At 48.4% G+C, this 14,081-nt stretch overlaps 1 protein-coding gene across 1 annotated transcript in view; it reads right to left on the reverse strand.

Annotated features, from left to right (window-relative positions):
- Positions 1–11,539, reverse strand: part of TAF6L (TAF6-like RNA polymerase II, p300/CBP-associated factor (PCAF)-associated factor, 65kDa) — an 11,981-nt gene extending 442 nt beyond the window's left edge. Inside the window, exons 1-10 of the mRNA XM_006899859.1 lie at positions 11,384–11,539; positions 10,835–10,921; positions 10,159–10,309; positions 9,962–10,012; positions 9,495–9,589; positions 6,013–6,087; positions 5,667–5,887; positions 5,285–5,417; positions 483–611; positions 5–382 (exon numbers count right to left, since the gene is read on the reverse strand). Coding sequence (XP_006899921.1) covers positions 5–382; positions 483–611; positions 5,285–5,417; positions 5,667–5,887; positions 6,013–6,087; positions 9,495–9,589; positions 9,962–10,012; positions 10,159–10,309; positions 10,835–10,921; positions 11,384–11,530 — 1,467 coding nt within the window. The 5' untranslated portion in view covers positions 11,531–11,539. The remainder of the gene's footprint in view (positions 1–4; positions 383–482; positions 612–5,284; positions 5,418–5,666; positions 5,888–6,012; positions 6,088–9,494; positions 9,590–9,961; positions 10,013–10,158; positions 10,310–10,834; positions 10,922–11,383) is intronic.
- Positions 11,540–14,081: the final 2,542 nt, after the last annotated feature.

Genomic DNA, 14,081 nt, shown 5'->3' on the forward strand with positions numbered 1-14,081 from the left:
TGGCCGTGAGCTGCGGCATCTTCCGCACCGAGTCCGTGGCGGCCGCCGGCTCCTTCTTGTCCCCCGGCGGCCGCGGGGCCGTGGGCGCGGGCTGGCCGGTGCCGAAGCGGGTGGCCAGACTGTCCCCGAAGAAGGCGTAGAGCTCCCGGTAGATGTCCGCCAGGGTCACCGCCGGGGCGGGATCCTCCGGGCCCACGCTCCCCGGCGGCAGCAGCAGCCCGGACCCGAAGCCGGGCTCCGCGCTGCTTCCCGGCGGCGACTCCTGCAGCAGGAGGCTGTCCCAGGGCAGGTCGTCGGGGCGCCGGCACCCCCGCGCCCCGGGGCCGCCCCTACTGGACTCTGCAGCCTGCGCCTTCATCTTCAGCAGTCGTTCGACGGCCACCTGCGGGGACAGAGGGACAGGGATGGACCTAAATGAAACCGGAGGGACCTGGGCCCACCGAGTACCAGACGGGAGAGGTGTGCGGAGGGCGGGCACTCACCAGAATGGCTCCATAGACCTTGTGCCCGTCCGCTTTGACCTGCGCATTGGACACCGAGTAGTCATCTAGCACCGCCTGCAAGTTTGTCCAGTAGGTGGACAGGTGTGGGTACAGGACCCGCTCTACAGCCTGCAAGGAGAGAAGGCTGCGTGGGCAACCCTGTCTCTGCCTTTCAAAGTAGCCTTTCCCTGAGAGATGACATCCTGGACCAAGCTAAGTCCTGAGTTCCCCGACTCCAACCTCCATACCCACCTGGCATATCCACCAACATTTATTTGGGAGGTGCTGTGGCCGCCTCCAGGGAATCTGTGTTGCTAATCAAAGCTCCAGTGGCCCAAACACCCCAACTGCGATGGACAATCTTCTGTGTGATTTACAGCCTTGGAAACTCAACAGAGGGTCAGCTATGAGAGAGTGTCCAAGACGTTTTTAAGTGAAGTGTGCAGCTACTAACTGAGAGGCTGGTAGTTTGAACCCACCCAAAGGTGCTAAGAAAGAAAAGCCTGGTGGTCCATTTTCCAGAAATGAGACATAAACAATCCTATGGAGCACAGTCCACTCTCCAGCATGAGTTGAAATCAACTACACAGCATCTGGGAGTTTTCTCTAATGTTCAAATCTTTGCAAAGCACTGGAGATAAAAATAGGACATGTAAGACATGATAAAGTGACCTTCCTGTCATGCAGGCCAAGAACGAAGGGCATATGGATGCCCACTGCCAGCACAGTAATTGATGGTCTGCAACCTCTTACCCTCTACAATTTATAGACTGATACTTCCACACCTAGGTAGAAAATGGGACTCGGGTGAGCCTTCTCAGTCTGGATCTGGTTATATAACTTAAATCAGGATCTGAAAATGTTGACATAAATTCCTTGACTAAGCTTAAATAACTCTATAGCTGTTGAAGGTATTGAAACAGTACTTAAAAACAGTAACCAAAGAAAATCTACAAGACCCACAAGTGGGAGGGACTCTTCCATAAAGAGAAATAAGTCCCATCACAAATTTAAATTGCTAGAGTCGAAAACAACCCTGTTGACCCCTCCAGTAGATTTCTGAGGCTGTAAATTGCACAGGAGATTGCCCATCTTTGTTTCAAGGAACTGCTGGTGGATTTGCACCACCAGATGCTTGGCCTTTGGACTTGCTGCAAAACTCCCTAAGGACTACTAACCCACCCAGCACCCTTTGATCATTCTAGGAAGCCAAAATAACCATAGTACAAAAGCCAGACAAGGACAATACATGAAAACAATCACTAATGATGCACTTAACTCCTGAATAAATCCTTTTTTGAAAATTCAGACAATATAGCAGGAGTATTAAAAGATATATTCACGCTCTCTTCCATATTTCAAGGTAGGAGGCTGGTCCCTGTGGGACAATAACTTTCTAATTTCTCTTTGCTAGCTATTTAAATTGGAAGGAGGAGTAGCATCCACTTCCATAATAGCTTGCCTCCGGAAACCCTATGAACCTGGAGAAAGGATGAAAGGCACCCAAGCGTCATAGGGTCGCCTGCAACTCTACGGCACTTAACAACAACAAGCTATTTTAAAAAAAGTTTTTCAATAAAATTTTTTTAAAAAAACACCTCCATAAAGGTAATTGACCCCAGAAATGTAAAGATGGTTTGCTGTTTAAAAAATATTTCTCTCCATAGATAATCATCAGATCAAAGCAGAAAAACTTAGAGATCATTTCAGAAGATGGAAAAAAGTTCAATATAAATAATCAAACTATATAATAAGTTTCTTAACCTGCAAAAGAGCATAAATACAACAAATGAGACGTTTAGCACTTCTTTTCAAATTGAAAATGAGACAATGTCCATTATCATTAATATATGCAAATAGCCTTTGTCACTCCTGGAAATAAGGCAAAAAGTTGTTAAGATTAGAAATGACAGATAAAGCTATCATTATTTTTATGTGATAGGATCACCTATTAAAAACCCCAAATAAGCTACATAAGAATTATTTGAGATAAGGGAGCTCTAGTAGCCTAGTGCCGAGAAGCTGCACTGCAATCTCAGGGGAAATGCAGTTCAAATCCACCAGATGCTCTGCTGGAGGGGAGGGGCTATCTCCTCCTGTACCAGTCAGATCTGATTTGATGGTACACAAAAACATAATAAAATTTAAAAAAAAAAGAATTATCAGAATAATTAGGCATACATAAGATCAGTACATGAAGCAGTTTTCTATGCCCAAAAGGATGACACCATTACAAGTGTATCTGAGAACAGCAAGGGTTGGGATACATTTTAAGGATGTCTAGGTTCTCTTCAGGGAAGTGAAAAGCATCCTGAGAGACTGTGGAGGCCTGGAAAGCTGGAGAAATGGTGTGTACGTGGTCAAGACTACTCAGTAAAATGGAATTAATTCTCTCCTAAATGGACTGGATAAACTTAATATAACCTCAATAGAAAACAACAGCAAGTGGAATGTGACCCAATTAAGAGTGGTTCAGTAGAAAGACATTAGCATAACTCATCACATTAACAGAAACTAATGTATACAATTATTTGATCAGTCCTGTCAGGAGTCCTGATGGCCCAAAGGGGGAAGAGTTGTTCATGGTGCTCAAATCCACCAGGTGCTCCATGAGAGGAAGATGGGCAATCACCCCTGTGATTTACAACCTCCGAAAAACCCCATGGAGAGTCAGCTATGGGTCGGTTCTGACTTAAAAGAAAATTGGCACAGCGTAGAGTGAGAGAGAGATACTAAAGAGGTATTTGATAAAATTCAGCCTCTGTACAAGTCCTGATGATTTAGTATGTACTGTGTAGTGTGCAAACACCAGCTACTACGAGGGAGTAAAATGGGTACCCTCCTCATATTTACATACAGCCTCAGAAACCTGATGGAGGCATGTCACAATCAGAACTGATACAACAGCAACTGGCTTGGTCTGGTGTAACTTCTATATGTGTTTAAAACACTCAATGAGAGCAGAATTGATTTTGTTAATATGATAGAATAGGCAGAGATTTAAAGAATGGGAGTGGGTGGGTTGGGGTTGTTGTTAAGTGCCATCAAGTCACTAGAAACTCATAGTGACCCTGTGTACAACAAACTCTACCCTGTCCTGAACCAGTATCACCGTCTCCCAACAAACCTACCCCATTGCCCCAGTTACTATCAATCCATCTCATACAGGCTCTTGGTCTCCTGCACTGTCCCTCCACCCTTCCAACCATGTCCTTCTCTAAGGAATGGTCTCTCCTGGCCACATGCCCAAAGTATGGGAGATGGAGTTCCAAAAGCCTTGCCTCCAAGAAGCAGCATGGTTTCATCTGCAGGATAAACCTGTTTGTTCTCCTGGTAGTCTATGGAATGTTTAATATTCTTCTCTAGCACCACAACTCAAAGGCATCAATTCTTCTTATCTTTGGTCATTGTCCAGCTCTCTGATGCACAGCAAGTAATTGCAAAGACCATGGCCTGAATCAGGAGTAGTTTCGTTTCTAGACTGACATCATTGTTCTTTAGCATTTTTGATAGGTCTTTGACCTATCAGCTTTCCTCAGAGCAATTCACCTTTTGATTTCTTGACTGGTGCCAAGAGTGTTATTGTGGAGCTGAGGAAGCTGAAATTGTTTAACAACTTCAATCTCTCCTCCCACCTGTCATGATACTTTGAATTGGTTCAGTGGTGAGAATTTTTGTCCTCTTAATCCATACTGAAGACTGCAGTCCTTGACCACCTGCAGCAAACACTTCAAGTTCTCCTCAGTTTCTGCGAGTGAGATTGTGTCATCTGTGTAACAGGTTGTTGATGAGTCTTCCTCCAATCCTGACTCCACATTCCTCCTCATAAAGTCAATCCTACAGAATGATCTGTTCCACATATGGATTAAAAAGGTATGTAGACAGAATGCATCCTTGATGCACTGAAGAACAAATTCAGGCCTTGAGTTGCAATACTTAAGGATGTTATGGGCAAAATCTGGAATGATCCAAGGAGCATTAAAAGAAGATGGAAGGAATAGACAGAGTCACTGTACCAAAAAGAATTGGCTGATAAGAATTTCTTGAAACAACATATGATCAAGAGGCAATAGTGATGAAGGAGGAAGTACAGGCTGCTCTGAAGGACTTGGCAAAAAATAAGGCCTCGGGAATTGATGGAATACCAATTGACATAGTTCAACAAAAAATGATGCCCTGGATGTGCTTGCCAAGTTGTGCCAAGAAATCTAGAGGACAATAACTTAGCCAACTGACTAGAAGAGAACGACATTTGTTTCCATTCTAAAATGGGGTGACCTGAGAGAGTGTAGCAATTATCAAACAATATCACTGATATCACATGCAAGCAAAATCCACAGTACATCAACAGGTACCAGAAATGGAGGCCGGGTTTAGAAGAGGCCAGGCATTAGAGACATTATCATCAACAGAAAGAAGAGAGTACCAAAGGAATTTCTACCTGCATTTCATTGACTATGCAAAGGCATTTGACGGTGGACAACAAATTGTGGGTAACCTTAGAAGAATGGGAATCCCAGAACACTAGATTGTGCTCATGTAAAACCTATACTTGGACCAGGAAGCAGCAGTCAGAAACAGCAGGGAAACACTGCATGGGTTAAGGTTTGGGGTATATAACTACTTGTCATACAAGATTCTGAAGGGATGAGAGAAGAAATGACAGCAGTAAGCATAGACCACTTTTGTGGTAAAAAATGCACAAATAATAAGTGATTAAAACACACTAACACACACAAGTACTTTTTTCTCAATACAAAAAGGAGCTCTCCCAGCTCTGACAGGAAAGCCAGGCTCCTCACCTTCCAGCCGAGGGCATGCAGCCCCACCACTGCCCCATAGTGAGAGCACAGAGGTCGCACAGGGTCAGCCAGGACCTTCTGCAGGGAGAGCAGGATATGCTGGTAGAGGCCACTTATGAGGTCGCCATGAGTCCTGTGGGAACATTCAGTCAGGGAGGGAAGGAGGCCTGGGACTGCTCTGCTAGGCTCAGATCATGGAACAGAGAAAACACGTAGGGCATTCCGGGTAGATGGATGAGGCTGCCTGCAGCCAGGTGTGACTGTGGGCTCCCCACCCCTCAAGGTACAGTCTCAAAGCCAGCGGCTTCACCCATCTTCCTGCCCCGACCCAGCAGGCTCTGCTGCCAGCCTAGCCCTTTTTCAGCTCTAGGTCAAGTGTTACCAGAAGATATGGCTAAGCAGCAGGGCGGCCCCGTCCCGCAGAGTCCAGTGGTCATTGAGAGGGTTGATGGAGGCAGCCAGTGGCTCCAGGACACAGTAGAGGACACTGCCCACCAAGGAGCGGACATAGGGTCCCAGGCAGAGGTGTGGGTTCCGAACCAGGCTCCGGGCCACCTGCAGCAGCCGGTGCAGCTGCTCCAAGTCATGGCTTACAGACTTCACCTGTTGGGAGAAGAAAGCAGAGGAAACATCAGGGTGCAGGCAGGAGCCATTCTGACAGTAGGTGCCTCAGGCCCTGCAGCCTGAGCCCCACTACACCTTCACCTCAGCCCAGCCTGGTCACTTACCCCACTGACCACATACACGAAATAGGGCAAAAGCGCTGCAATCTTAGAGTTGGTCTGCAGGTCCTGAAGAGCAATCTGGAAAGGAAGGACCACCTGAATTGAGAGCCCAGCAGAAACTGCCATTCTGGGAGGCAGCTGAACACTTAAGGATCCAAAATGTTACTGTTCACACTCTTGACTCAGCAATTCTGCTTCTGTAAATTTACGTTATGGAAATCTCCACAGAGTGCTATTTAATAATAAACGTGCCATCTAATAATCAACATGCTATCTAGTAATTAAACTAGGAAGACAACCTTTATGTCCAATATATTTGTAACTGAGAAAAAAGCAAGTTATAAAATCAGATGTTTAATATTTCTTTGGTTTATACGAGAGTAATTAAAGTTTATAAATAGAAAAAACATGGATGAGTAGTTCACGTTCTACTTTGTACCTAACTATACTGTAATAAGGTGCCTTAGTGCTAAAGAATTTTGCTCTCAACATAAAGGCATGTGGTTCCAGCCCTCCAGCTGCTATTATGCTCTCATGCGCTTAACTTGTTGACAGGTGCCACTGAGTCAAGTAAGACTCATAGCGACCCTATGAACAAAAGATCTGAAACCAGTACTGTCCTGCATCATCACACAAAAGCCCACTGCAGCAGTCACCTTGTCAAACCACCTGGTTGAGGGTCTTCCTCTCCTTCACTGACCCTCCACCCTTTCCAACATCATGTCCCTCTCCAAGGACTAGCACCTCCTAGCAATATGTCCAAAGTATGTTAGGCGAAGCCTCATCATTCTTGCCTCCAAAGAGCACTCTGACTGCACCCTCTCCAAGACAAATATGTATTTTATTTGTTATATATTATTTGTTTTCTTGGCCGTCCATGTAATGTTCAGTGCTCTTCTTCAACACCACAGCTCAAAGGCATCAATTCTTTTTCTCTCATCCTTATTCACTGTCCAGGTCTCAGATGCATAGCTAGTAATCAGAAGGACCATGGCCTGAATCAGACACACTTTAGTCCTCAAACTGACATCACTACTCCTCAATAATTTGGGAGGTCCCTAACTGCCAATTTTCCCACTGCAGTGCATCTTATTTCCTGACTGCTTGTACCAAGGGTGTTAACTGTGGCTCCAAGCAAGGTGAAGCTATTGACAGTTTCAATCTCCTCTCCATCCATCACGACACAGCTCTAAACACCTGCTTGAGTGTCAGCTATGAGTTGGTTCCAACTTGATAGTACTCAACAACAACAACTACAGAATATATCTGTAGTCAACTCATTGACAACAAGGAGCCAGTGACAAGCAGTTTACAACTAGCTGCTGTAACTAGAAATAGTTAAAACTAGAAGCTGGCGGTTGGAAATGGCGCCATGTCTCCAAAGAAGGCAGGTGTCTATAACACAAACCCTACGCTGTGCCTCCATGGGCCTGAGGCCTAGATGGTGCCCAGCTGCCAGTACTGACAACTCTGAAAGACACTGAGAGATCCTACATGGAGTGGGAGGAAAATGGGGAGCACGACTGAAGAATATAAAGGCCAGGCTTACTGGTCGGATGGAGACTGGCGAAACCCCCAAGATTATAGCCCTTAGTCATTCTTTAGATCTAGAGTTGATTACACCCCACAGCTCAATGTTCAGCCAAACACTAGCCAGGTGTACAAGGCAAGTACCACCACCACGGACGTGTACATTCCTTAGAAAACTCTAGCATTCGAGATCAAAAGGCAGCATCTGGCGAGCTCTGGTCGCCTAGGGGCAAGAAGCTGCACTGCAATCCCAGAGGTGCACAGTTCAAATCCACCAGATGCTCTGCTGAAGAAGGAGGGGCAATCTCCTCCTGTACCAGTCGGATCCAATTTGACAGTGTTGTTGTTGTTATGTGCCGTCGAGTCGCCTGCGACTCATAGCGACCCTATGTACAACATTTGACAGTACACATGTAAAAAAAAAAATTTAAAAAAAAAAGGCAGCATCTTCCCAAGGACAAAGTTCAGAAGGCAGGCCATGTAGGAAAGATGGAAATGAGAGGGAGGGAGGGAAGGGCGGAAGTGATGTTACAGTGTAGGGACTGCGAGCGATGGCAGGGAACGTGTGGGAGCTGCTGAAGGGAAAACCAATCTGCTCTGTATATCTTCCCCTGTTGTTGTTAAGTGCTGTCGAGTCGCAGGTGACTCATAGCGACCCTATGAACAAAAGTCATGGACAATTCCTGTATAACTTTCGTCTTTTCTCCAGGTCATAGCGTTTCCAGAGGCAAACTACTGTGGAAGTGGATGCCACTCCTGCTTCCAAGCTTGCTTTAATCAGGAAGCTTCACCAAACATTGTCCACCATATTTTCCTCTAGCTCACAACTTTTAAAGTTAAAAACAAAGAACAAGGTTTATGGAGCAGATGGAGCAGTTGTGCTTCAAACACATGGGACCACCTTGAGTCAGGGCCCAGGGTCACCACACGGAGCCAGGTGGTCTTAGAAGTACAACTGGCCTGCTCTTTAGAAGTGAGAGCAGTGAAACTTTGTCTCATACAAGGGACATGTTATCAGGAGGGACCACCCCCTAGAGAAAGACAGAGGGACAGCAGTGCAGACCCTCAACAAGATGGACCGACAGTGGGGACAAAAAGAGACGCACACGCAGAACTCCAGTGAGGCTGGCACAGGATCAGACAGTGAATCACCGGGCTACACACGAGATTGCTGTGAGTCAGAACCGACTCAATGATACCTAACAAGTATCGCTTTTATAAGCAGAAAAACTGTATTCGAATAAATAAATGCGTCAAAGCATCTCAGGTCTGAATCGCCACCATCTCTGCCCTCCCAACTCCTCTGGACAAAGATTCCAAGCCTGGCTGCCACGGGAGCAGACTGTGAGGAAGGGCTCAGCCCCCACGTCTGGCCTGGCCCCACATCCAGCCACCACACGGGGAACCGGAGCCAGGTTTCCAAGACAGGAACATACAGTCGCAACCGTCTTTCTTTTGCCAGGAAAACAGAAGGACTCAACCAGAGAGAAGGTGCATGACCGGGTAAACCAATAAACCAGCGCTGACTTGGGGCAGGGGACCCGCAGGGAGACTTCCCAGTAGGAAGGTCAGACGTGAAGGCAGCAGGGGACACTGAGGCCCAGGGCCTACAAGCCGGCTCCATGCCTCCTCCATGCTTTGCCTTCGGGTCTCTCACCGGAGCCCAGGCAAGTAGGCTGTGTGCCCCACTGGGCTCCAGATCAAAAGAAACCGCAGAGTGGGCTCCTGGTCAAAGATACTGACCACCCGAGGTCCCCCAAAGGGCTCTACTGAGCAGCCCACTCCCCAGGCACTATGTGGGGGGAGAGGGGGACTGGCGAGTGGAGCAGCCTTCAAGCACGACATCCACCCATGAGCAATTTCCAAGCACCCCAGTCTGTCTGGGGAAGAAGGGAAATGAGCATCTTCAAGACCCCCCCATGTGGACTCTGTCCCACCTCCGGCCACCAGCTCACCTTCATGAGCTGCGGGTCATCCCCGAGCACAGCTCGAGTGACCTGCTGGTAGTACTTGAGAAGGTCATCCGTGAGTGACGACACGGCACTGGGCACTGTGGGAGAGTGGGCAGGAAGTGGTTAGGGGAGGAGGGGCAGGCCTTTCCCGGCCTCCTCAGCCTGCTCCCCCACCATCTCCACCCCTACATACACCCACAAGTAGCCCGTTCAGGCAGGGCCTGCTCAAAACCCGGTAGAAGGCACACCCGCTCCTCATTATAATCAAGTCAGTCCTAATTCACAGAGCTCTCAAGATTGTAGAGAACAGAACAGACTGCCCTGTGGGGTTTCTGAGGCCATGAGCTTTATGGAAGGGCAGCGGGTGGGTTCAAGTGGAGACCTCTGGGCCTCTGGCACAGACCTGCCAGATGCAGACCCAGAGGCACCACCATCAGCCCCGAAGGCAGAACGCCCACCCTGCCTCTTACCTGATCCCTGAGGTGCCAGGTTCCCTTTGCCATCTAGGTAGGAGACGTGAACTGAGCCGGAACAGAGGTGGGTCAGTCTGGAAGGTCAGCCCTTGTAGCACCACCCAACCCATCTTCATTAATCCTGCTGCCTCCACCAGCTAGCCTACCACCACTCCCCCCAACACCCCAGAGCCCCCCACAACCCCAATGGCTACCTCTCACAACCGTTTCAGCACAGCCTTTGGGGATGTTGGTGGCCAGGGCCAGCTCCACCAGGTTCACCTCTCGGTCCTCAGGAAAGAAGAGCTCACCCTCCCTGGCGGGGCGCAGGGGCAGAGCCTCCTGGGATCCGTAACCACAAACAGCCTGAGGAGAGAGGCGGGAATAGTCGGGATCCCAGGAGGGGACAGCTCCTGGATGTGCTCTTCTGGCCATGGCAGGGGCGTCATGCCTGAGCGAAGTCCAGAGGTCCCAGCACTGAGCCACTGCTGGGAATTGGGTGGTATATCTAAGTTTGTTGGGTCTGGGAGTAGGATATACCCCCCACCCCACCAGATATACCCACAGGGGATCTGTCCCACATCATGGGCTTGCCTCACTCCCACGCAACGACTTCAGAAACCCACTACACTCTTCCAAATGTGACCTTCTGAACCTCTCAGCCCCAGAGCAGATGACACACATTCCACCCTCAAACGTTCTTCCAGGGACTTCCTTCCATTACTCAGAAAGCCCTCTCCTCCGTAAAACCTTCTCCCACCTCTTAACCCCCATGTCCCCCTTCTCCTTTTTCTGAACTCACAGCCCCTGTGGGCTGAGCCTGGCGCCTGGCACCCGCTGCCATGAGCCCACGACGTGTGTCTGTCTGCTCCTCACGTCCAGCTAACTCACCTCCACGCTGCTCCACCTGAGGGCCCTGTTAAAATCCTCGACAGTCAGCTTCCGCCGTCTGGTGTGCTTCATGAACTGAGAGCTGTTCTGGAAGGGGCGGACAGAAGCCAGAGTTAGGGGATGGGGAGTGCGGGGGAGCAGGTCCCCTAAATGAAGAGAGTCAGCCACGGAAAGAGATAAAGAGGCCAAAGATTAGATCAGAAAGGGTGGATTCCAGCTCTGCTCTTGTACAAACAACCCCTCGGGTGGTACATCCCCTCCCCGAGCCTCAGTTTCTCAGTCGGTCATAGAACGGGAGCCTGAGGTTGCTCTGCCGGTCCAGCAGGGCTGTGTGAGGAGCAGACGCGTAACCAATCCCAGCTGAGGGAAGTCAAGTCGCTGAGGGAAGCCCAGTCGCTCAGGGGGTGCCCTGCGCAGGGACTACCTTGGGCTTGTTCCCCACGTGCTCCTTCAGAGCCCAGAGCAGGAGTCCAGCAAATACTTAAATAAATCAAGGAGGAGGTGGTCCGTAGAGGAGAAGAGTGTGGGTTAGAGGTCGCTGAGGCGTACCTGGGTGGCCTCTCGGAGCCGGTAGCACACATCCTCTGCTAGCAAAGCTGCCACCTCATCACTCAGCTCCAAGCCTGTGCTCTCGGCCATGAGCCGGATGGACTCCCGCGGGATCTCCACAAACCTCCGTTCTTCTCGCTCTGACATGGCCCCGATGGAGCTGGCAGAGGAGAGAGAAAACCTGAAAAGCTGCCTCAGTCTCCCCTGGAAGAGACTGAAGACCCTCTGGACCTGTCCTGTGGCTCTTGGTCCAGAATTCCCCAACAAGGACACAGGCTCAGGGCTGCAGGCAGGAGGCAGATAACAGCGACGAGGCTGGAGAAAGCACCTGGCTTCAGAGTTCACAGCCCTGGGTGCATCCACTACTACGTGAGCCTGCCCAGGCCCTCCAGCACCTTGAGCTCTGGCATCCTCAGCTGTAAAACAGGGGCAGTAATTACCACCACCCCTAACTCACAGGGCTGCTTCAAGGGTAAAAGGCAATGTCACTACACACGCAGACATCACCATCATAAACATCAATGGAAATTCCACTTCTTCCTCCTTCAGATTCATGCTACACTAACTGGTAACAAAAAACACTTTCATATCTAACATCCCTTGCTCGAAAAATAACCTCCTTACTCCCCCACTGCTTATAAAAAGCCAGCCCTATGGCCAACAGGCACATGAAGAAATGTTCAAAATCCCCAGCTCTAAGAGAGATGCAAATCAAACAACTATGAGATATCATCTAACCCCAGTAAGAATAATAAAATTTAACAGAATAGCAAGCAACAAATGCTGGTGAGGTTGTGGAGAAACTGGAACCCTGATTCACTGTTGGTGGGAGTGTAAAATGGTGTAACCACTGTGGAAGGCAGTATGGCACTTTCTCAAAATGTTGCAAATAGAAATACCATTTGACCCAGCAATTCCACTACTGGGAATTTACCCTAAAGAAACCATAACTGCCACTCAAGGAGATATGTGCACACCCAAGTTTATTGCTGCTTTGTTCGCAATAGCAAAGAGCTGGAAACAACCCAAGTGCCCATCCACAAACGAATGGACAGAGAAGCTGTGGTATATTCACACAATGGAATACTATGCTGCATTGAAAAACAAGGAACTCCTGAACTATTATACAAAATGGGTCATCCTGGAGGACATTATGCTGAGTGAAATATCTCCATCAAAAAAGGACAAATACTGCATAGTACCACTGTTGTTAAAACAGGACTGACATCGTAGTTGAAGGGAGACTGAGAAAGAGGGGATGAATAATGTATACTGCATTGAAACAGATGAGGGATTGGACTGTTTAAAAAGATTATATGATTAGGTATTATTTTCATGACAAGATTCCAGAAAAACAAATACATAGTAAAGTGGACTGTGGACTTGGGGTGGGGGGGATTGTATAACAATGAAAGATTTTTTTTTTCAAAGACAAAAGAGAACTGGAGGAGGGATGGGCAGGGAGTCCAGAATGAAGGATGCATAGTGGAGTGGACCTGGGGGAGGGATTATAAAATAATGGTACAACTTTTCTTTTACTTTTCAAAGAGAAGAGTATACTGGGGGCAGGGGGAAAGTACAACAATGAATGAATGGAAATCCAAAGTCTCTGTAAATTTTCATTAAAATTAATTTAAAAAAAGATTTAAAAAAAATAAAAAGCCAGCCCTGATTCTATGTTTGAACTCCAACTCCCACAAATTTTCAAGCCAAGATGCTCTCCCAGTACCACTACCCTCCTCCTGTCCTCCAGAACTCTGCCTTGGTGGTTGGGGTGGGGGGTGTCTTTCAATCTACTTCAAGACCTCTCCTCCTCGCCTTTGTCAAGACTGCTCTCATCTCTCTTCTGGGGTCTCTCTGCCCCTTGTATGACCTGGGACTTCCAGCTTGCAGCATTTGGGCGCTGTGACCTTGTGTTAGGTCCTCCCAGTCTGCCCACAGGGCCTGAAAGCAAAGACCTGCTCATGGGTCCACAGGATAAAGCAGAGTCAGAACCCATCAAAAACAGCCACTAACGAATTCTGGGTTCTGACTCTGCCGTGTCTTGGGGACTGATGAGCAGGTCCTGGGTTCAACAGTGCAAGCTGCACCTTTTGAGGCAGACACCTGGGTGTAATGCTGCTCCACGGTAACCCACGCAGGGCGCTGCCCACACTGGCAGGGTCCACTGAGGGCATAATGACCTCAATCCCAGGGCAGCTGCCTGGCCTCTCCACAGCATTCCTCCCAGGGCTCCCCAGGACCTGGGCAGTACATACTCCTCACTTTCTCTCTGCATTCAAGCCAGGAGCTTTCATTTCCTCAGGTCCCTTTCCTCTGCTCACAAAACTCTCCTACCTGCCCTCCACCGACAAGCCCTCTACTAGGGAACGCCCACCTACTCCTTCAGTTCAAACATCACTTTCTCAGTGAAAACAGACCCCATATCTGTCGCCAGAGCAGTTATCTGAGTTTGCAAAGATCTGTGTCTAACTTTAGACTAATGTCTACCTGCCCATCAGACTGGAAGCTTCCTGTAGACAGGGATCATGTGTTTCTTACCTTTGCATCCCCAGGATCCTCCAGCAGTGTCAGCACATAATTTGCCTTAGATGAACACTTGCTACAAGAAAGAGAACAAAAAGCAATCGTTGGGGTTGTGGGTTTTTTCCCCCTAAGCCTGTGCCTAAAACACTAAGTATATTATACAATGTACCTC

The sequence above is a fragment of the Elephantulus edwardii genome, unplaced genomic scaffold (genome assembly GCF_000299155.1).
Source record: "Elephantulus edwardii isolate Elephantulus edwardi_28Jun2011 unplaced genomic scaffold, EleEdw1.0 scaffold00268, whole genome shotgun sequence".
In the NCBI taxonomy this organism is placed as follows: domain Eukaryota; kingdom Metazoa; phylum Chordata; class Mammalia; order Macroscelidea; family Macroscelididae; genus Elephantulus; species Elephantulus edwardii.